The sequence below is a fragment of the Monodon monoceros genome, unplaced genomic scaffold (assembly GCF_005190385.1).
Source record: "Monodon monoceros isolate NGI ecotype Baffin Bay Population unplaced genomic scaffold, NGI_Narwhal_1 Super_Scaffold_2, whole genome shotgun sequence".
Classification (NCBI taxonomy): domain Eukaryota; kingdom Metazoa; phylum Chordata; class Mammalia; order Artiodactyla; family Monodontidae; genus Monodon; species Monodon monoceros.
Window position 1 is genome coordinate 12,041,559 of NW_021703776.1, and position 24,436 is coordinate 12,065,994.

At 41.5% G+C, this 24,436-nt stretch overlaps 1 protein-coding gene across 1 annotated transcript in view; it reads right to left on the bottom strand.

The window, feature by feature from the left end:
- Positions 1–5,547: 5,547 nt before the first annotated feature.
- Positions 5,548–24,436, bottom strand: part of SUGCT (succinyl-CoA:glutarate-CoA transferase) — a 688,910-nt gene continuing 670,021 nt past the window's right edge. Inside the window, exon 14 of the mRNA XM_029233791.1 lies at positions 5,548–6,574. Within this exon, the coding sequence (XP_029089624.1) occupies positions 6,411–6,574 (164 nt within the window). The 3' untranslated portion in view covers positions 5,548–6,410. The remainder of the gene's footprint in view (positions 6,575–24,436) is intronic.

Genomic DNA, 24,436 nt, shown 5'->3' on the forward strand with positions numbered 1-24,436 from the left:
AGAACACAGCAATGTCCATTAGTAGTATATTTCAAAGCTTTGATCAAGAACAGCCAGGAAGTCCTTTGTAAAACCTACAAACATAAATCCAAGTCTACTGGGGTGAATGTGTGTTACACATGTTGCCATGTCCCATACCAAGAGATGCTACGGCAATCCGAATTTTTCTCTAGGGTTCAGAAAGAGGTAAAGGGGAGGACAGAAAGATATTTTCCTGTGGCCGTTTTACATTAATTTCTTTCCTCTCAGTTGTGTGTTCTGAAGCTATGTCTTGCTTCATGGGCAGCATTTGTGCACAAGTTCTGGGTGACAGCAAGTTGTGCTCATTCTGCAGATGAGCAGCAAGAAAGCTTTGCTCCTCCAACCTCTGTGGTCAGGAGCCAAAGAAACCAATATGAGTTGAACAGACTGTCATGTGGTTCATTTGCAAAGAAAAAGAAAGGGGTGGGGGGAGACAGGAGGGGTGCGTCTGAGTGTTTTTCATCCTGTTGAAAGAAGAAAGCAAAGGGAACTAACTGTGAGGACCCAGGCTGCCTGTTTCACAGATGGCAAAACCAAGGTACCGCCTTTCTGGAGGCCGTTTGACAGCAGTGATTAGGGGCAAACTACTAATCCCCCTTGAAGGCGGAGTAGCTGCCTTCTCCAAGAAAAAGCAAGAAACAAAGGGACTTCCCTGGTGGTCCAGTGCTCAAGACTCCACGCATTTCCACTGTAGGGGGCACAGGTTCAATCCCTGGTCGGGGAACTAAGATCCCACGTGTGGCAAGGCCAAAAAAACAAAAGAAAAGAAAAAGCAAGAAACAAAGGCCAAGGCTGAGTGCTGGAGCAGAAACATCAAGCTTCATGCCCTCCTTCCCCCTTCTCTGATGAGAACTCAGTCACAACAGCAAGACCCCAGCTGTCACAGAGTCTAGTGTCTGCTCTGTATTACATTTTATTTATTTATGTTTTTCTTAGCACTGGGGGCATGTGACAGGTAGCAAGCCCGAGGGCTCTGCCCCAGACTGGGGTGACATCTGGAACACTCCTTCACTTCGTTCCCTGAGTTTTGAGGGAGAAGGAGAGGGAGCCAGTTATTCAGGGCTCACCCCGCCCATGGATTAAGCCAAAATCGCTTGTGGAGCTGAAGTCATGGCCAGAATTACCACTAGTTATCCTCCAGATCACTGAGCAAGTCCTATTTTTCTCGAGGTCGGTGGTGGCTTTTGGTGTCCATGCTTATGTAACTTGGACAAAAAGAGAGAAAGAGAGAAAGAAGCGGAGGAGGAGGGAGAGGAAGATAAAGGAGAAGGAGAAAGAAAACATTATTGTAGAGAAAGGATGGGGAAAAAGTGAAAAGTCAAAAAGGAAGTGGAAATAAAAAAAGAGAAAGTAGAAAAAAATGGACTTACAGGGAGGTGTCAATTAGTCACTTTGCATGGCAACGATTCTCCTGTCACTTTAGACTTTCAAACCAAGGAAGAGCAGCCTCCATATTAGTTTCCTATTGGTGCTGTGACAAAATATCACAAACGCCGTGGCTTAAAACAGCACAAATTTATTATCTTACAGTTCTGGAGATCAGAAGTCCTAAATGAGTCCAAACTAGGTCTCACTGGGCTAAAATCAAGCAGGACTGCTTTCCTTCTAGAGGCTCTAAGGGAGAGTCCTTTTTTTTTTTTGCATTTTTCATCTCCTAGAAGATGCCTACGTTCCTTCATTCGTTTCCATTTTCAAATCCCATAGCAATCGGAAAAGTCCTTCTCCCATCATGTCACTCTGACACTGACTCTTCCACACTTAAAGGCCCCTGTGATTGTATCAGCCCCGCCAGGAAAATCCAGGATAATCTCCTTGTTTTAAGGTCCCCTGATTAGCAACCTTAATTCCCTCTTGCCATGGAAGGTGACACTATCCACAGGTTCTGGGAATTAGGACATGGGCCTCTTTGGTGCCTCTATCACAGCCTCTTATTAAAAAAAAAAGGATACAAATGACCTTATTTACAAAACAGAAACAGACTCACAGACTTAAAGAATGAACTTACGGTTACCAGGAGGCCAGGAGGGAAAGGTAGGCGGGGAGGGATAGATTGGGATTGACATGTACACACTGCTCTATATAAAACAGATAACCAACAAGGACCTACTGTAGAGCACAGGGAACTCTACTCAACATTCTGCGATAACCTATATGAGAAAAGAATCTGAAAAAGAATGGATACACGTATAACTGAATCACTTGGCTGTACACCTGAAACTGACACAACACGGTTAATCAGCTATGCTCCAATATAAAATAAAAAATTTTTTTAAAATGTTGCAAAGGGTCAGGAGGCTGGGTCGTCCCTTTAATGTTAAGATCTTAAAGAATGGGAAAAAATAACTATTTCTCCAGAAAAAAAATTTGAGGTGGGTGAGTTCCGTCTCCTGGGTAGCATTTGAGTTCCCCCCAGTGCCTGTCCTCCCTCCCGGCATTCACACGTCAGGTCAGGCTAGGCTCACACTGCGATGGGCTCACCAGGGTCCCCAGGGCCAACACACCCTTGGGTCTCCCTGACCTGGGCGTGCTCTCTCTTCCCTTCCACCACAACAAATTCACTTATTCCAACTCTCCTCCCTTCAAAACTCACATTCTCTCCCCCTAGTGTGTAGAATAAATGTATGGCTTCAAAGTATTTGCATTCATTTGTCAATAATACGTTAACTTCCTCGAGTGATACTAAAAGACACGGTTTTGAATCAGCTTTGAGGGAAATGTGTCTGTTGGAGGTGCTTATACTCCACGAATCCCACCACATAAACCTGTCCTGCATAGAGCCGGCCTGGTTTAAAAGTTCAGGTCCATTTGTGCCCAGAAGATAGCCTGGTATGTCTACACAGAGAAACCATTTAAGCATCATATGAGAGTAGGAATTTATAAAACACTGAACCCTGGTATTTCTCTACTAGGACTGTAAGAAGTAACACAATTTTATCCTGATGTCTGAGAAAAGTTCTACATTTCCCCTGTGATGTGTTTTTTATTTTCCCAACAGCTGTTTGAAATGGAATTATGTACCTTTTTTCCAGACCTTTTCATCCTCCTTATCAAATAATGATTGCACCACAAAATAGAGAGGGAAAAGAAGTGAGCTTGACATTCTGGCCTCCTAAGTGTCATTGATACTACAATCAAGGTGAACAACCATTTTCTGCTGGCATCCCGTGTCTGAAGAATCTCATGAATTTAAGGACTCACTATAGCGGATATTCTGCCACGAACAGAAGCAAATGCAAGAAAAATCTATTAATCTTGGGGGATGAGTTTGAAAATGAATAGCCCAGGGCCAGGGAATGGAGGGTGAGGACTGTGCCTTTCTTTCCCTCTCGTCTCCTTTGCCACATGAGCTGTCAGAGCAGAGGCAGACGATCTGGACCTAACGTTCTTTCTCAGCACCTGCTGGCCCAGGATCTGGAGAACGAACGGGTCCTGTGGATAAAGGCAGCATTGAGCCACATGGGACAGTGACAAGCAAGACTCACATCCATAAAAGCAGACCACATGCCGACGTCATGGGAACAAAGAGTCAGTGGTGAGCTATCAAATTCAGGTGAGATACAAGCGGGTGTGAATTTCCGTGCAAAAGGCTGAAAGCAGGGGTCTTGAAGTCTTATGCAAAAGCCCCCCACTGTGGGGTTATCTAAGAGGTTAACCCCACATAGTCTAATAGTCTAACGAGCTAGTATGAAATAACCTATGTGAGACCTCCCTTGTTTTTCTGTTTTTTTTTTTTTTTTTAATCATGATTGGGCTTCTAACTCCTAGTAGATGGACTGAACACGAAAGAACACCAAGTAACCCGGGGGAGTCACACAAAACGGGTCAATGTTCATTTCTCTTCTTCTGGGGAAACATTCAGCATGTCAGAATGCATGATGGAAAATATGCTTGATTAACCAGAAAATCATGGCAGCAGAAAATTTAAGAAAAAAAATCAAGGGAAGGAAACCAGTTGCTCGTGGACACACATAATGATTAACCCGCGAAGTTTCAAAGAACTTTCTAGGCCAACCTCAGACACAAATCTGCCAGAAGGTAGGTCTTGACACAAAGTGAACTGGAGCATATGGTATCTTAATAGTATGTTTGGCTTTGGAAATGCATAAGATAATAGGTCCTGATAATTAAAACAGCACATTGTTTATAGGTATAACTTGATCTGGGACATGTTGCTAGAAACTGTAGCAAGCACAGTGTTTCTTGCAGGACTACTTATCTATCTGAACTTGAAACATATTCTAAATTACTTCTGTCACCTAATCAGTTGGGTAAGTGCTATCTGTTGGGTAATGAACAGGTTCAAAGTTCTCCTGGATCGTTTTGAGGTGTGTAGGTGGAAATCTGGACAGCTACATATACGATTACACTGGAGACAGTCTCCAATGGCAACTCTGCTAGGGACTAAGACTGCGCAATCAACCAACCGTGATTGATTTCAAGGTTTTAGAGGCATTTTGTGACCCTCTCTAAATGATCAACATCCTGCTACATATGGAGACCCGGATATTTAAGGGTTATTGCTCAGTAACCAAGTAATTTGCATTTCAAGACATCTACTTGGCTCACTAGGAGAAATGGTGGAGAAACGTCTTTCAAGGTATGTGTTTTGCCAATTCTCTGTCATCCAGCCTTTTACCATTTTCATTACTAATTGTATATACATGGAAGAATTTCATTTAGATGTCTGGCCTGAAGTGAATGTCTCCAAATATATATCTACGAATTAGCCACTGGGGGAAAAGTACTGAAGAAGGTATCAAATTACCCTTGCATGATGAAATTCTAACTAGTGGGATAACAGCGGGAGTTCTTCAGAATAAGTTGTCCACAAAGAGGAAAGCAGAGAGGACAATAAGTGTTTCAAGAATTAGTAGGCATTCTTCTAAAAAGTCCCAGGAGGCCTCATGAGAAGACAAACTTCCTATTTATTTGGAGTCCTTGATTCTACAAACATATTGGGGCTTACAGCATGCATAAATGGCTTGAATCTTCCCAATAAAAAAGAACACCATAAGAAAACTAGCTCTAGGGGCTTCCCTGGTGGAGCAGTGGTTGAGAGTCTGCCTGCCAATGCAGGGGACACGGGTTCGTGCCCCGGTCTGGGAAGATCCCACATGCCGCAGAGCGGCTGGGCCTGTGAGCCACGGCCGCTGAGCCTGTGCGTCCGGAGCCTGTGCTCCGCAACGGGAGAGGCCACGGCAGTGAGAGGCCCGCGTACCGCAAAAAAAAAAAAAAAAGAAAAGTAGCTCTAAATCACAGTTTGAAAAATGAACATCTGTAATTTAATTTTCAATGACCACTTGGCATGTAATGACATGGCTTTAAGATATATGTGCCTAACAGCGTGAATTGTGTTCATATGAGGATACTCATCATGGGGTCATCTGATTCCTTGGTCTGTACCTGGGCTTGGGTGATTGGCACTCTGAGTGACAATTCATCCTGGAACATATAGGCAAATCAGCTACCACCTTCTGGACAGAAGATGTTTCTATATTTCGAATTCACTGACAAATACTTAAATGCAAATACTTAATATTAAGGCATGATATATTCTTCTACAGTGGATACTCAGATCACAAAGAAATATTTTCCTTTCATTCTCCAATTTATCATTATTTAGACGTTATTTAATACCGAGATAGTCATCTGGCATTCATTTAAAAACCTGTTGCACTTGTACTTGGCTCAAAATAAGGTACCAATTAAAGAACCACTCTTCACCCCCTACATCCCAAAATTCATTGGTGGAGACTGATTTTCTGCCATGTCTCATGAAATAATCAAAGAAATACAACATAAAGCCATTATTTACCCCCATAGGGGAGAACGGAGCTCAGTCTTATAATGGACATTAACAAATTCCATGGTTTAAATTACAGATTAACAAAGGGTTCATGAGCTCAAAATTAAGTTATTCTGTTTAAAATCAATCACCGAGACTGTCATTCTGCTTATTGCTTTGACTTCCTAACAAAGGTTTAAATGAGGACTTTAGGTGCAAGTAAAGAACGTCAAGAGATCTGCTCTTTTTCAGACCTGCGTGGGCTGGAGGGGCAAACGTTTAGGCTATTAACGTAATTAGAATGAGGAATGTATTTTTCCAGAAAAAAAAAAAACTTCACCCCCCCAAAAAAAATCCCACAAATCCACAATTAATCTATTATCTGGGGGTAAATGGTAAGGAATCAAAGGTGGGGTGCGTTTAGAAAGCACTAGATTCACTGATACCAGCGCCATTCTGGAGAGGCCAGGCAGGAACTCTGGAATCCCTCTAACTCTTCAGTGGCAGGCACCAGAACTGGGGAGCAGGGTCCGGAAAGGCGACTTTACCTTTGCTAGCAAAACGCATTCCAACTGTAGTTTTGCAAAAAAGCGTATTTCCTTTGTCACTCAACCTCATGTTGGGTCACCACTCCAGCGCTGAGCAGCTCTGTGATGGCCCTGTCATCGTATCTGAGGACCTCCTTCAGGATGTGCGTCGTGTGCTGCCCAAGCAGGGGGGGCGGGCTGGCCTCTGACATCTTTAACTCACTGTATCTCACAGCTGGGCCTGTCAAAGGGGGAGGAATGCAGGAAACCTGTTAATGACTAACCCTCAGAAATTCATCACCCAAAAAAAAAAAAAAGAAATTCATTACCCAAGCAGCCTGGGGTGTTTGCGGTGAATGCCAGGAATATCACTGCCGGTTACACCCTTGCAGATGGACCATCATTTTGGAAAGAACTGCATTTGCACACATGGCTTTTCTTGACTTAGCTTTATCCAACTGTGCAGTGGTCATCTGACCCGCCCACCACCATGCAGGGGGCCACATGAATATGCCTGGCCTGTCACAAAGACCCACAGGGGTAGGTCACTCAACTGAGTTGACTTTCTGGGTCCCAGAGAACAGTGGCCATGGGTACATAGTGTCTCTCTGAAGCTGGAAATCTGACCCCAGGTGAAGGTAACACAAAGGTTTACTACTCAGCATCTACTGTAGGGTTCCAAGATTCAGTTCAACAGACCACAGATCAACTACACCTCAGCCAGACCCTGGGTGAAGCCTTTAGGTGGCAGAAGAGGTTATGGGTGCAAGCTTCATTGTCAGAGAGACTTCTGTTTGGATATCAGCTCTTCTACTTTCGAGCAGCGCCATCTCGGACTAATTACTTAACGTCTCTGAGCCTCGTGTTCTGCAACTAAACTGGGTATGATAAAGTTTACCACATAGACTTGATGTAAGGATTTAAATGAGATAATGGACAGAAAGCATGAAGTAAGCATCCCCTAACCCACAACAATACACAAAACCTGCCGGCCACTATGATGACAAAAGCTGCCCCATCACCTCCCTTGATGCTTTGCAGTGCAAGGGGAAAAGGATGTTTATTGTCAGCTCTTTGCTGAGCACTGAGCCACTGCAAATAGGGTAACTCAAGAAATGCTTTCAACACCTGTTGGGAATGGATTTTATCATCCCCAATCTTCACATAATGACACTAAAGTTCCCAAAGCTAATAAGGTTTTGCTCAAGGTCACATGGCTAATAATTAATAGCACCAGGAAGCAAATCCATGTCCACCTGAGCTGTCTCACATTGAAGACCATGTACTTTCCATAACCTTAGCAGCCTCGTCTTGCTTCTCACTCTTCCATGGACAAGCTGGGGAACATGCTGTTTCAACAGATTTTACTTTTGTTGCCTCATTCAATAAATGGTATTTATGTTGGCTGTCCTTTACGTCTCACTTGATTAGGCTTCGGGAAAACAAATTAGGGAGTCACAAGGAGACTACAAAACAGTACATTTCTATCTCATAAAAATTCTTCCAGCCTCCTCTCGATTTGGGGAGCTCATAGGAAGAACAAATAAAACCAAAGCACATGTGGGTAACAGAATGTCAGTCAGTAAAGCAGCAAATGTGCTCCCGGCTCTTCGGAGAATTCCATTCAGAAAAGGTCATGTTGAGGAAGCCATTGTTGATGGAGAGAGAGGACACAGACCTCCTAAAACCATCAAGCCACCCCTGTCTGTCACCCATACCATGCACTCCAGATAAACGGCAACTTCCAACTGATTGCACAGTTTTCCTTCTCTGAAGCTCAGGGAAATTCCTTTTTTTTCCCCTTCTCACACTTCCTTTCAAATGCTCCAGTGTATGACTGTTTTTTCACGGGTTGGTCCCTTTTTAGGAAAGGAGCACACATTGGGAAGCAGTGTCCCCTACGCTCCCAGGAAAGCTGATAATTTGGTGTTTTAGGGATGTGTTCCATTTTGACATTAACCATGGTTTTCATCTAAAACTTGTCTTTCAAAAGAAGGACTCTGCTGAGCGAATACAAGGCTGAAGTCGAAGTCAGGTATGTGTTCCTTTCCTACTGGATGACCTGAAGCAAGACGATCAACTGGAAGATAATCACTTGACTCTTCAGGAATCTGGGTTGAAACACAGCTACCATTTACTGCTATTGCTGCTGCTGCCAGGAGTATTAGCAGTGGTAGCTACCGTTTCCTAAGAATCTAGGATGTGCCAGCCACTGTGCCAAATGTTTTACATACATGATCTCCTATAATCCTCACGGCAATCCTGTATGGATGTTGACGGAGGTTTAAGGTAAAAGGGTTAAAGTTAGGATCCAGGTTAGAAAATGAGAATAACTTGCCCAACATCATACAGCTAGGAAAAGTTGTCCTAGTCCAGGTCTGTTCCAAGTCCAGGTCTGTTGGGTTTAGGAACTTGGAGTTTTGTTAAAAAAAGAATGGGTTGAGGTGAAATTCACATAACATAAAATTCACCATTTTCAAGTGAACTATTCAGTGGCATTTAATACATTTGCAACGCTGTGTGACTACCACCTCTATCTAGTTCCAAAATATTTCCATTGCTCCTGAAACGGAGCAGGACCCCACCTGTGGTCCTTGGCCCCCATGTCCTCCGCCTGCCTTTTGTCTGTGGAAAAACTTTAACCAAAGAATAAGTTTAATCAGAGAAATGAGAAAATGCAGAAACAAAGGAAAACCGTACAACAAGACTAAATAATAATAGTTGAGTCATTAAGCGCAGTTAAGGACCTTTAGTTCCTTCTCAAGGGCTATAGATAATATTCTGAGCCCTATCCTGTGAGCTGTCTTATAGATGCTGAAACCCCATCAGGTGGAAGAAGCTAACTACGTGATGGCCAGGCTGTAGCCGTGACGTTAGCTGCCACAATTCCAAGAATTGGCCTCAAGGAAATGGGAACAAACCGACCCTGGAACTGAAGATTAACTGTACTTAAAACAATCAGGATGACGCTGGTCAGACCAGCGATGACCGATTTCAAGATGACTGTCAGAGCTGACTGTGCTGTTTCTGCATGTAGCCCCTTCCTTCAACCTATAAAAGCTCTTGCCCCCTGACTGTGAGGGGTGGAGTCGGCCTTTGGACAGGCATCCGCCCTCCCCCGCATGGCCCCCAGTCGCCGGCATGCAAAATCAGGCAGACTTTCCTTTCTGCCAACCTTGCCTCTTTACTGGCGAGCAGCCAGATCCCACTTTCAGTTACACTCTCAGCAGAACCCTCATCCCTTAAGCAGTTTCTCTCAATTCTCCCCTCCCCTCACGCCCCTGGCAACCACTAACCTCCTTTCTGTCTCTAGGGATTTCTCTATTCTGGATACTCCGTATCAATGAGATCATACAGTATGTGACCTTTAAGTGTCTGGTGTCCTCCACTTAGCATAATGTTTTTGAGATTCATCCACATTGGAGTACTGTGATATTGGTACTTCGAACTTGGGACTTTTAACCTCCCTGCAGGGATGATGTATAAGGGAATTCTTCAGGTCCAGCCATAGGAAAGGGCAGTTCAACTTGTGTCACCCTCACTATGCACCATCCTTTCCTGGGAGCTTCCAGATCCACACCGAACACTATGCTACCAAGTTTGGGATGAAGGGCGTTTAACACTTTGCACAAAAAAATCTTAGAGAATTTAGGTTGGTGGAATGGTATTACTTGGTAATTTTTAGACTTGCTAGGATAAAGACACCTGGAAGATACTATATATTTGGAAAGCTTAGGCTTCTTTAAATAAATATAAGTTACTAAGTAAGCCATATTGCAGTTTATGAAATTGTATATACTTTTTCATATGCCCCTTCAGAAACCAGGTATTTTGCATATGACTGATTTTAGGAAGATTCTGAAGCTGGGGTTTGTCCATGTAATTTAATATCAGAGTATGGTATAGGTATCTGTACTGTACTGGCCGTTTTCACATTGTAATTTTCTATACGTTTCCTAAATACAGCAGTGCTCCCTTATCTGTAGGGGATAGTTTCCAAGACCCCATGTGGATGCCTAAAACCACAGATAATGTCAAACCCTATGTATACTCTTTTTTCTTATCCACACATACTTATGATAAAGTTTAATTTATAAATGAGGCACAGTAAGTGATGAACAACTATAACTACTGATAACATAGAACAATGATAACAATATACTATAATAATAAGTTATGTAAAAGTGGTCTCTCAAAATATCTTACTGTACATATTTAATGCTTTTTCCATCTTAACTAAGCACCTATGACACACTGTGGCCTTAACTTTTGCAGTTTGAGGTGTGACAGCAAAACTAGCACAAATTTCTTTTTCCTTCTTCACAATTTCACAGATAGAAGATGCGCTCTTACTGTAGATCTCAGCGACCTCAGCTTACAGTTTAGTCTTCTTTCCTTATTAAGTTGAGAACTTTCACCTTTTCACTTAAAAGAAGCTCTTTACAGCTTCTCTTTGGCATATCTGAATAGCCAGCATCACTACTCTTGTGCTTTGGGAACATTATTCAGTAAAATAAGGGTCACTTGAACACATGTGCTGCCACTGACGGACAGTCAATCTGATAACCTAGAGGGCTACTAAGTGACTAACGGGTGGATACGCTGGACAAACGGATGATTCAAGGGACAGAGGGGGATGGCAGGAGAGTTCATCACTCTCCTCAGAATGGCACACAATTTAAAATTTATGAATTATTTTTTTCTAGAATTTTCTGTTTAATATTTCTAGACCACGGTTGACAACAGGTAACTGAAACTTTGGAAAGTGAACCTGGGGATGGGGCAGAGTGAGGAGCTACTGTGGAGGATCATTTTGCCACATGGTTCATAAAAACCAGAAATTTACAGTCCCGTAAAAATATACATAGACACGCACAGTGAGACAAGGAAGGCAATATCTAGATCCCAGAGAAAGCTAAGTTCTCATGGGTCCATTGAATCCTGTCCTTGTAACCCTGTGCAATAATCCTATGTACCTGGGACGTCCCTCCCAGTCTAGGCTTCGCATGGAGGGTTCTTCAACTATTTGTTTCAAGAAGTAGAACATGTTTGACATAATTATTTACATCTAAGGTCCAGAAAGAATGATCTGATTTTCTGTTTAAAAAAAGCGATGAGCAGATAAGTCACATGTTCTTAAATTACTTTTGGGCAAAGCAATATCCACACCCGCATATGCTTTCAAACACTTGAAAGCTGTGTGATCTTGAGAATTCTTAAAAGTCCCCGAGGGCTTCCCTGGTGGCACAGTGGTTGGGAGTTCGCCTGCCGATGCCCTGGTCCGGGAAGATCCCACATGCTGCGGAGCGGCTGGGCCCGTGAGCCATGGCCGCTGAGCCTGCGCGTCCGGAGCCTGTGCTCCGCAACGGGAGAGGGCACAACAAAGAGAGGCCCGCGTACCGCAAAAAAAAAAAAAAGTCCCTGAGTCTCAGTCTATAGATTTCTAAAGTGAGGCTGGCAATACCTACGGAGGATTGGTTTGAGCAGTTGGGTAATACAATATGGGTAATAACATCAGTAATAATCAAATAAATGTGTATGAAGATAATGAGCCCCAATTTTGTTTATAAAACTAGCAAATCATCTTGTGGATGTCATCTTAGTGTGTGTTTAAGACGTCCGTGATTGGGACTTCCCTGGTGGTGCAGTAGTTGGGAGTCTGCCTGCCAATGCAGGGGACCTGGGTTCGAGCCCTGCTCTGGGAACGTCCCACATGCTGTGGACCAGCTAAGCCTGTGCGCCACAACTACTGAAGCCTGTGTGCCTAGAGCCCACGCTCTGCAACGAGAAGCCACCGCAGTGAGAAGCCCCCGCACCGCAACAAAGAGTAGCCCCCACTCGCCGCAACTAGAGAAAGCCCGCGAGCAGAAACGAAGACCCAATGCAGCCAAAAACAATAAATAAAAAATAAAAGAGGTCTGTGATTGGTAGGAATGCAAATTGGTGCAATCCTTCTGGAGGGAAATTTGTCAACTCAACATCAAGAGTTTTAAAAGTGTTCACACACTTAGATGGAGAAATCCTGCTTAAAAAAATTTTTTTTTCTATGGATGTAATCAGGAATATCGACAAATTTTATTGGCAAGGATCTAAATAAACAACTTTCTAAATCTCCTTAATACTCTTAATACCTCTCTCCTTCCCACAAGGCTTTCTAACACACAGCCTGTGAGGGTTCTTTGTGGGGCATTCTGAACTTAAAAAAAAAAGAAAGAAAGAAAACTTTTCCATCTTTTCTTAGCTTCCAAAGGTTACCTTGTTAAGAGTAGGTGTTTAGCAATCATTCCCTCATGTACTGTCCTCAAAGGCCTATCTCTAACCGCTTCCTTCTAGATAAAAAGGTCAAATAGTTGTAATACTGAAAAAAAATTAGGAAAATATGTCCAAAACTTTGGCACTGGTTCAATAAATTACAGTAACTCTAAATGATGGCAAACTGTACTATAATTTCAAGTTGTGTATTTTGGGGCTTTGAACGGCTATAACTGCCTTCACTCTCTCCTGATAAGCCACTGAAATAAAAGTACATGAGTTAAACAAACAAACAAAACTTCATATGAGGAAAAAGGATGGGAGAGAGCATTACTAGTGAATGGGATATTCCAACAAATTTAAGAATGACATGGATGGGATCATGTTGATGGGGAAAAGAGGTAGAGAAAGCTGAAGCACAGAATATTCTACAAGGACACTGAGAGGAAGTCGATGCCAATTGGTCTACTTCACCTCCCCCAAAGCCTCTTTTTTAAAAATTTAATGTAATTAATTTATTTTTTTATATTTTTGGCCACTCTGTGCATGGCTTGCGGAATCCTAGTTCCCCGACCAGGGATCGCACCCGCACCCTTGGCAGTGAAATCGCCGAGTCCTAACCACTGGACCGCCAGGGAATTCCTGAGCCTCTTTTCTTAAAATCAATGGTTAAGAGAGAGACAGATCTTAGACTAGAAGTAGGGCTGAAAGCAGAAGGATTAAACGCCTCAATATAGACTAGTCTCACTGGTTTCTACTAGAAACTAGAAGAAAGTGAAGCTTGCTTTCAAATTTCTAAACGGAAATGACGTTAAACCTAGAATTGTATATCCAGTCAAATGGTTAATCAAATATGAAGGTATTTTCGAACTTTCAAAGATTAAACTTACTAAGTATGTTTCTTGAAGTTGACTCCAGTAAAACACTGGAGTAAATGAAATAAGAGGAAAATGTTGGTACGCATTGAGGACCAGCCAACAAGTGTAGGGAAGGAAGGTCCCAGAACGACAGCTTGGACAAGGCAGAGATGGAGAAGGACAGAGATCTTCAAAAGGGGGAGTCTAAGGAGGCAGAAGAGCCTTAACTGTATAATCAGTATGACTGAGAGGCTGGAAAAAGTAAAATAACCAGATAAAGCTACATACGCAAGAAAAAAAGTAAGAACTAGGAACTCTGGAAAAACACAAAATTTGCCTAAGAAAATCAAGATTCAAATATGAAGCAAATTACAATGTGGCAAGATTTTAAGTAACTGATGGAATATAAGTAAAGAAAATCCATTTGACTTTGATGCCCAGAACATTCAAGAAGCGCTTATTATCTGTGTATCCTCTATAATGGCACAAAGCATAGTGCATTAGATTGTCTGTTAGTTGCTGTCTGCCCTATGCAGGCAGGAAAATGTCAACTGTATTTGCTAATTGGCCCTCAATGCCTTTTGTGGTCCTTCTAATGAAGATAACAGCAAGCATCTTCTCTTGAACACTTGTGATGACTGTGGACTCCGCTTTTTATTTGCATTATCTCACTGGACTTTTCAACTTATACAACAGAGAGCATTATAACTCGCATTTTACAGATCAAGAAATTGAGACCCTTTAAAGGGTTAGTTTGTCTAAGGTTACCCAGCTAAGTAAGAGATAGAACCAGGACAAAATGTCCTATACGTCAGACTCCACGGTCCATGCTCTGTCATTCAATACAAATGTGGTGAACTAATTATTGCTAACAATTAAAAATATTTGAATAAATACTATTTATATTATTTTATTAATTCATTTATCCACTAATTTATTCTACATATAATTTGTGAGTATCCCTGTGTCAAGATCTGAGCTATATAAGCTAGATATATGTTAGCAAACAAAATGTATCTAGACACTCCTTTCATGGAATTTACATTCTGATTCGGAAGACAGACAAATAGGCAAACAAATAAATAGTTTTAATTTGATAGAAATTATTAAATGAGTAGAAACCTAGCTGAAAAGAGGAGAATATTGCAGGCACGGTGGAGAGGGGTCATGGGGTAGTGAAGGACTACAGTAAGTTCCCTACATCCGAACCTTCAATTTGTGAACTTTCAAAGATGCGAACGTGCCCCTGGATGCCAGCTGTTGTACTGGACTACTGTACTTTTCAAGGTACTGTAAGATTAAAAATGTTTATTTTTGTGTTTGTTTTTTATGTGTTATTTGTGTGAAAAGTATTATAAACCTATTACAGTACTACAGAGCTGACTGTGTCAGTTGGGTATCTAGGCTAACTTGTGTGAACAGGCTTGATGTTCAAGGCACTGAAAAAAGTTCCAGGGTGGCTCAAACATCATTTGGTAGTTTCTAGATGAAGTTGGAGGGAGAGGCACAGGGATTTATAGGCTATGGTAGTAAACTTGGATCCTATTCTGAGTTCACTGGGAAGCAGCTGGGGCTTTAAGCAGAGCAGTGACAAGACTTAAATACTCGCGTTGCTGGGCAGAGAATGCGATCAAATGAGCTTGGAGGCTGTTCTGGGGAGATCAGAGGAGACGATGGTGGCCTAGACTAGGATGGTGCCTACAGAATTTAAGAAAAGTGGATGTATTTGAGAGCTATTCGGTGATAGAATGAGACGGCTTGCTGATGAAGTACAAGGCCCACCCAACGTAGTTGAGGAGGGAGGGAGAGGGATCAAAGGAGAACTCCCCTTTCTGAGTTGAGTAACTGGCGAGGCCATTTACCAGATGCAGAAGGCTGAATGGATTCACAGACAAGCCTGGGTGGAAGCAGAAGTCAAATTCTTTTTTGAAGATGCTGTTTGACTTGCCAATGAGATATCTGAGGAGAGAAGCCTTTAGCTATGCAAGTCTGGAATTCAGGGAAGAGTTTGGGCCAGGATATGTAAATGTAGAGGTCATTTACCATCTAAATGTCTTCATTCCAAAGCAGTATATTTCCAAGGCAATTGTATTTATTCCAACATCTCTGATGCTGAGGTTTTAAATTCGTTATTCAGGCAGCCTTTCCTCTATTATCTAAGTTCTATATCAAAATCTATTGCATCAAAATGGTTTGTGTCCCCAGGAAGCAAATTAAATGAATGAAAAATTAATCTGTATAGCTCATAAATTCGGAGATAAATGCATTTCTTGCAAAGAGGAATTCTTGGCCTTGAAAAGACACATCTCCACTGACTTGAGGGGTAGAAATTAGGGCAGTTTTACTTGTGAAAGAACTGTGGACGCTGTGCTCACAGAAAGAGGCAGAGAAAGAAACGCAGAGTTCTCTGAGGCTGAGTCATAGACACTCAGGGATTCCCAAAGGTGTGGATGTTTTTGATCTGCATTAATGAAGGCAATCAAACCAAAAAATGCTGAAAGAAGTGCACGCCACAGCAATCTCCAGCACTTCAGCTGGTACCAAACCTGGAACCCCAAGTGCTGTCCTTGTGAGGAGTCTACCTAGTCTAAGGATTGGTGGGCAAAGCCCTCACCAGGAAGGGGGTTGAGTGGCACAGCTTGTGGGTTAGACCCACTTCTCCATGAGGACTGTGTGTGAACTGCCCTTGGTCCCTCAGGAACAGTGTGTCAGATTCTAGGAAAGTGACAATGCCTTTGACCTCAACTTCTGCGGATGCCCATTCTTGGGAGGCTGAACTAATAAACCTCCAGGAACCCATAGGTCAAGAGCTGGAGGCTGACAAAATGCAAAGGTAGATGAGGAGGAACCTGTCCCAGTCTCTAGTCATACACGATGACATTGGCAACTACTACTTAGTGAGCCCTTACTGTATACCAGGCCTGGGGCGAAGAGTTTTGTATTTGTTAATCTAATTTGATCCTCACAATAACCTTAGAGAGTTTTTGCATTTATCAGTGCCTTTTATTCCTATATCACAGAAGAGGAACACGCAGCTCAGAGAGGTTATGAAACGTGTACAAGGGCACACAGCACACAGCAGACGCACATATAGATCTGCTGACTTCATAGCCATTGTTTTCGAGAAGTGACATGGCAAGAGGGTTAAGAGCGTGGGTTTGGGGAGCCAGAGGGTCTAGATTCACATCCTGGCTCTGCCATGTATTGAGTGTATCTCCTTGGGTAATTTACTTAAGCACCTGTGCCTCAGCATCTTTCTCTGTACAATGGGGATGAAAATGGTCCCTTCCATATAAAGTTGTGAGGATTTTTAGAACTTCTTAGAACAGAACCGAGCACACAACAAGCACTCAATACATGCTAGCTGCTGTTGTTACCTTTCCTTCTTTGCTGCAGTGCTGACCTTAGCAACCTAGATTCCTTAAGTAGAGCCTTGGTCACCTGTTAATTTCAGACTTCTACTTCCCAGAACACGGACAAGTGAGCTGCATTTCAGATTCACGACAGCAAGTTGGGGATAAAAGCCTTAACTTTTAAAAATCTTTAACAGTCAAGGATACGATTATTTAAAGGAAAAGGAAAAGGGAGGAAGGAACACTTTTTAAAAAAAAAAAAAAATCAATTCTATTCGTTCATTTTAGTTAAGGGCAGCTTTTTTTGTCTTCAAATACTAATTTTTAAAAAAGTTTTATTTTATATTGGAGTATAGTTGATTAACAGTCATGTCAGTTTCAGGTATACAGCAAAGTGACTCAGTTATACATATACATGTATCTATTCTTTCTCAAATTCTTTTCCCATTTAGGTTATTACAGAATATTGAGCAGAGTGCCCTGTGCTATAAGGAAGGAACCTTTTCTTAAGCAGAACTTTTCAAATGTTTATTTCATGTATTCCTCACTACAACCCCTTGAGATAGGTATGTTTTCCTCTTCCTACAGATAACAAAAGGGAGGCTAAGGGAGGTTGAATGATTACCTGATCATCTGATAAGTACATACTTACTATCTCCAACGGCATCATAACATACACCAGAAATTAATTTTATACTCTCTCGAATTTTAACTAGTTATGTTAAAAGGAACTTTGGAAACATGGGACTTATTTTACTTACTTAACAGACAACTTACTCTGTGCCAAACACTATTATATGTGCTTTTCACATTTGATTCATTCAGCCCAGAAGGTACTACTATGATCCCCATTTGTAAAATCGGGAAAACTGAGCAACACAGCAGGGAAGTCACAGAGCTAAAAGGGTCGCAGAGCTAAAAGGAGCTGAGCCAGGATTCCAAGCCAGAGAGTCTTGCTCCAAATCCCGAATCTTTGCCAATGGGCCACGCTGCTTCCCAGTAAAGAGGGAGAAAGCAAAAGAAGAGAGAATTATCTAAGCTGGAAAATAAACTCGGGGTCTTGGAGTAGAACATGCCAGCTTCAGATTCTGTCTTCTGACAGTCGATTCCCTCTGTGTTTCTAGATCACAGTTCTACCAGATTTCTTATGCAACAGGTACTCATTACTACTTCATCTTTTCACATTAATTTGTCATACTCCGCCTATTTCGTTGTAGGAGGTCCTGGAAACACAGCAGCATCGATACGTTCTGATTTCTCATGTTTCTGAGTCAGGCAATGCTCTCCAAAGCTTTCCTCTCTACCCACCCCAAAAGGAATGAAGCCTTCACTGTGTTCTCTGTGGAAAGTTATCTGGTTCAAGACACAGGGAGGGCCCAGTTCCTGGTGTGCCAGAAATTCCTCAGACTAGCCCTGTGTCGTGTTTTCCATCTGTGGTTTGAGGCCCTTTGGTAACAAGACCCTGACTATTCTGTCTCATCTCCTCTTAGAAACCTTCCACGATTCTCTCAGGCTGAAAAGGGAATCTACCCCATATATGCAAACATCCCAAGCTACTCTAACTATACACAGAGTTTGAGCTACGTTTCTATAATCCAGACCAACTTAATAATGTAAACAGTTTCAGGAAACAGAGGTAGCCAAAAACATGTGGGAAACCATAATGAATATTCAAGTAATGGGAACATAATATCACGAGGGAAGGGACCTCAACAGTCCTTTTTTCCAGAACTCCACGCACCTTCCGTCTTCATGATGCATTTCTAAGGCAATGAAACAACTTATTGCTCAACCTCACAGCAAACTGGCAAAGGATCAGTACTAAGGGTTAAATTAATTAACATAGCTGGCCGTCCAATCATAATGGAAGAGAGAATGAATACAATTAAGATTAAGTGTGTGGGGTCTTTTCATTGGTTGGTTTTTTTTTTTATGTCTGATATGGGTGTCAACTTTTTTTAAAAAATTAAGAATACTTAAAAGCAAACATCTGTTTCATAATATATGAAATGCTATATCGAAAGTTTTTATTTTGACTTCTTTGGACTATTGCTAAGATACGTACTATGGATACCATTTAATCTTCGAGGCTTACTACTGTAATAAGAAGCCAAGCTTCATTTCACTGAAAATAGTGACAGCTCCAGTACCAAGTTATTTCACAATTTCCCCTCCACTGCTTGAACGCATCATCACAACAATAACAATATTTTTTACATGGTGCCTCTCAGCCACAGTATCCAGGGCGCCAAAGGGAGCCATACAGTTAGAACACATTAAGCCCATTAGATGTGAGATAAAAACAGATAAAGCCATTTCAACTAGCATGGAATAGTGAAAAAAGGCCACAGAGAATAAAAATGGCTTTGGACATCTTGAACAGAAGGACTCAACTGATGGCACTGCTTATATGGTCCGGCATCCCAGAAGCTCGAGGCAACATGTGGTGTGTACCACCAACTTGGATGAGTCACCCCGTCTTGCCCAGGGTTCAGAAGCACCATATATCACTACTGCTGTAACAGACTTTAATTCATTATTTTGGAGCTCAATAAAGATGCCTCAAGCCCCACTACCTACGAGGTAAGAGTATATTTTCAACTATGTCTGTGGTCCTGTGGTAGGCATCAGTGTTCATCAGATGTCCAGTTTCCACCTTCCAGGGCCACGATAGTGTGACATGTCCTGATCCCTTTGTGTGAGGCCATGGGATTGGCCAACAAATTGTGAATGGCAGGGAAGTGTATGCCCCACCTCCAGGCCAGAACACTCAATGTCGAGGTAAGCCCCTCCAGGTCTCTCTGGTATAACAACTCCACCTTGCAAACCATGATGAACATGGGATGTGAGCAAGGAATCTATTTGTGTTGTTTTAAGCCAATGTTATTCGGGAACTGTTACTACAGCATGATCTAGCTTATGGAGACTGATTCTATGCCTCAATTTTAAAACAGAGACCTATTTGCCAGAACCAGAGGAGGGACTCATTCATCTAGTCCCTCAGCACTCCTTTCAAAAGCATTCAGTTCAGATGTTCCAAATACTCTGAAACTCTCATTTTGTGTGGAGTCAAATTTGACCAGTGGAATGATGAGAACAGCTATTATTTATTGAGTACTTACATGTGTTAGGCATTTGGTGGAATGCTTTTCATATATTATCTTGTTTGATAGACTAAATGACTTTTAAAAGTAGGACGATTATTATACCGTTTTATCAACAAAGGAAAGTGGGGTTAAGTAACGTTATCAAAACAACACAGTCAGTCAACTGAAGAATTTTGTTAGAATTGAGGCTGGCTAAATACAAAGTGCATGCTCGTTAACACTAGGATATATTTCCTCTCTGCATAATGTGGAAGAAAATCTGTTCGCATATCAGTGGCTGAATAAATACCATTCTTTGGCAGATGGTGTTATAAAGCAGTACTGTATTATAAATACTTATATATTTCATGATTGCTAATCCATTAAGGCATTTATCTTTCATTTGATAAAGAAACAGGGTAACTTGCATTTGATTTATCTATCTTGTTCCAACCCACTGAAATGTCATAGTAGATTATCCACTTCCTGCTGGAAAAAATATACGGCCCATAAGGAAATGCTATCTATATTCATTAGCAAACACGCCAGCTCCCCTCAAAGTGTGCTCCCCCAACTTTCAGCTGAGGTCTTTGAAAAATGTCGGGCTGGAAGAAACTACCCCCTGAGTGCTTCTTTCCAACATTTGTGTTTGCTTCTAATTATTTTCAAATTATTTTCAACACTTCTGAAAACGCTAGGAAGGGTGAAGAAACACCTTGCTGACAATGTGCTCTTTGCCAAAGTAATCAATCCTCCAGCTTCTTTTGCTTTCTAAAATTCTAATATTCAATACAAGCTCTTTGGGCACATTCCCAAGATTTTGTTTGGTTCGACTTCACCATGGAAAACAAAATTGGTTCAGCTGAAGTCTGTAGCCAGAACGTTTTAAGCTTCATAGACCTTCAAAGTAGTGACCTTCTCCTCACCCCCTCTGCCTCTGTGCTCCATTAAGGAAAATACCGGAAGAAGTTTCCAGGCAGAGAAGCCAGATTGCATTTAGGTTCAATTTTGAGAGGAGGAACTGAACAGAGCTGGAGCAGGTAGTTATTTGTGGCTCTTACCTCAAATGAGCTTTGAAAAGTTCTTCTGTAAACCTTGGAAGGTCTTTTTAAATTTAATAAAAATTGCCTGTGCTTCTTAGCCTTTCATCTTAAAGGAATAAGTCTTATATCTACCATATTCTTTCCTTTTCCAGGACTTTCTTAGATCACACAAATCACAGTCACAGCCCAGGCAAATAGAGGATCAAGCAAATTAGATCCTCAAACCTGCTGCTGGGAAAATGGGGGTGCTCATTATTTGTCACAAGAATTGATCTCAGTTTTTCTCTTTCACTTTGTCTCTGCAGTCCAGATGGAAAGACTATAGGAGAAGGTCCTTTCCCTCTATGCCCCTGTTTCCGTTTTGGCATCACCAGCCTCTCAATGACAGCACCCTAATCCTCAGCCTTCCCTCTGAGACCTCGTTACGCCAGTGGTCCTGTCCCTGAAACAACTCTCACACCTCCCCACACTTCTGATCTTTTCTGCCACCTCCCTGGCCCAAAGCACTCTGAAATAGGAGGACCACTTGTCTAATCTTTTTGCCCAGCTGTTCCCTCCAGGCAACCTGTCCTCATTCTGCCTTGGACTGGATGCTGTGCGGGTCCCTGTGCCCACCTAGAAGGCGTCTCAGGTTGGCGATCCTCAAACCCAATTATTCTGAAAGATCTGTTCAGGCTAACTTGATGCTGAGCCTTTCCTTTTCTTCACAGTGCAAAGGGACAGCTCTTTTCTCTGACTCCCTGTAACATCTGATATGCTTCTCCTTTACGGTGTATCTCCACGTCTAACAGTATTGCCTCTTGTGATCTTTTTTGAGACCATAATCAATGTTTTGCTCATCTTCCATCCCCCACTGCACCTACCACATGGTGAGTGTTCAGTAAATAATTAGTGGAAGTATTAGACCAAAAAACCCTAACATATTCCTAGATTAAGAAATGAGACTACTAGAAATATGTGAAATACAGAAGGAAAGAGACATTAAGACTTGCAAATTAATATATTTTGCCCTAGGCGTCTAAATGGAGTCACCTTGACTCTTCTCTTCCTCTCACATCCCATTACCAACCCATCGGCAAATCCTTCTGGTTCCACCTTCAAAATATATACAGAATCCAACCACTTTTTACAACCAGCCTATTCCTGGCCACCATCACATCTTGCCTGGATTTCTGTGAGAGCCTCCTACCAGGTCTCCCTGCCTGCATGCTTCCCTGCAGTGTATTCTCAACAAGGCAGCTGCAGTCACCCTTTAAAAACATAATTCAGATCAAGCCACTCCTCTGCTCAAAATTCTGCAAAGTTATACCTTTGTAATTTTTGATGGCTCAGAATTTTGTTGAAGGATAGCCATCTCTCCTCCATAACTGTAAAAAACATTTTCATATTTGGTTTATAAACCCCAAACAGAATGATGGATCCAATTAACTTTTTTCATTTCTGTATCATCTGTTTCCTTGTAAGCACTTTTATATACACACCAGACTTCAGGATTTGTCCACTTATGTACCATATCAAGTGAATTTTGGTGCACAAACATCAAAAAAAAAAATCTGCAAAGCTTTCCCTGTTTGACTCTTGACAATGGGCTCTGAGATTCCAAATAACCTTCTAACCTTCCCACTAAGCAGGTACCCCTGTGACCTCCCCTCCTGCATTCCTGCCCTTACTTACTCTGCTCCACTGTGCTGGTTTTCTTAACCAGGCATGCTCATCCTTAAGGGACTTTGCTCCAGTTTTTCTTTCAGCTTGGAACATTCTTCTTTCTGATATCTACATAGATTGTTTCCTCAAATCCACCAAGCCTTCACTCAGTGAGGTCTACCCTAACTACCACCTTTAACATTTCTACTTGCCATTCTGACCCTGTCACTTCCAATCATCCTCACTCTGCTCTACTCCCTCTTTCTTCCATAGTACTTTTCAAATATGTCTGCCATTCTTTGCCTCCCTCTGCTAGAATGTAAGCTTTACAATGTCAGGGAGCTACGACTGTTTTCCTCAACAATATATTTGCTGAATACAAACGTATGAATGAATACGTGAGTGCTTTAGTCCTAAATTCAGTTCTCAGGTTTCTTAAACAATGAGGTCATACCCTCAGACCTCAAGATTCTAGAAAAAGAAATCTTGTCAAATAGACCCAAAAATAAGGTGAAGCAGTGTTACTGACTATGAACCAAAACAGTCACATGTAAGCAGAAAAGTGTTCAATGCAATGTGTCTGTTCTCACTGAATATGGCCTATGCAATTGTGCAACCTGCATGTATGCTACCCATGAGGACAGACACCTGTGACATTCTAAAGATGCAACATTCCAGCAGCTGTGTGGCATTTTTGAGTACAGAGATTCATACCACAGACTGGATGAAAACAGGCGTTCAGGAGAATTATCAAGCTCCATGAGGGCAGGAATCATATCTGTTTTGTTTGCACTGTCTAGAAGCCGGTAAATTGGGATGCTCAATGCATATTTGTTATGTGAGTGTAGGAATAAAGAGAAAGGATCCCTATTATTTTCAGAAATAAACAAGGCAGTAAAAAGTAATTTTGCTATTCACACAAAGGAAGGTTTGACTACCTGGACGTTGGTACAATGATACCAAATTTTACCTCAATTTAATTTGTTTAGAAGTTAATTTTTTATTATGACAATAATATGGGGGACTCTATGAACAATGTAAAATAGCTCAGAAAACACTGACAGACTTAAAAAATTGTTTATTATTCCTTCTTGGAAAGACAGAAGTTCTTTTGGATTTTTAATGACTGCCTTTCTGTTTCAAAAACGTAAGTCTTGGTTTTTATTTATATGAGAATATAATTTTTACAATTGCACGTTAATTTAATTTTGATTCCCATGTTCCTCTTTGTTAGTGGGTGTTGTGAATTTCACATAATAATAATAATACATGTCTGTTGTGGTGTACAAACACTTTCCTATTTATTGTTTCTTTCCTTTCCCACATGCTCCTCATTAGCTATTTAGAGTCTTACTTACAAAATGCCCTGCTGACTCTCCTGCACATGAATTCTGTGGTTATTCTTTCCTGGTATCTTTCGAATTACTTAAAAGCATTTAACAACAGTAAACAGGGCTAATAACTACTGAATATCTGAAATGTTGTTTTCGTTTTTTACAGTTTCACTGTAAATTTGAAGATAGTCATTGACTTTTTATATATTAATTAAATGCACGAGTAATATTCTTTCCCCTCATGGAGCTCTTTGCACAGTTTCCAAGAACACAAACTTGGTTCTCTTCTTCCGCTAAAGGTAGGGCTGGCTATTGTCTATGAAATACGTTAGGATATCTTCAGTAAATGTTGAGTGAGAAGACATTCATACCACATCGGAACTTCATTAATTTTGCCTGAGTAACAATCCAGCTTAAGTAAATGAAAAATATGAAACCTATCATTTCTTACAAATAAATGAAACTAGGCCAGAGATGTCTTGTAAATCCACAGTAAAACTTCCTTAATAATATACACAAGTGGATTGTAATTAA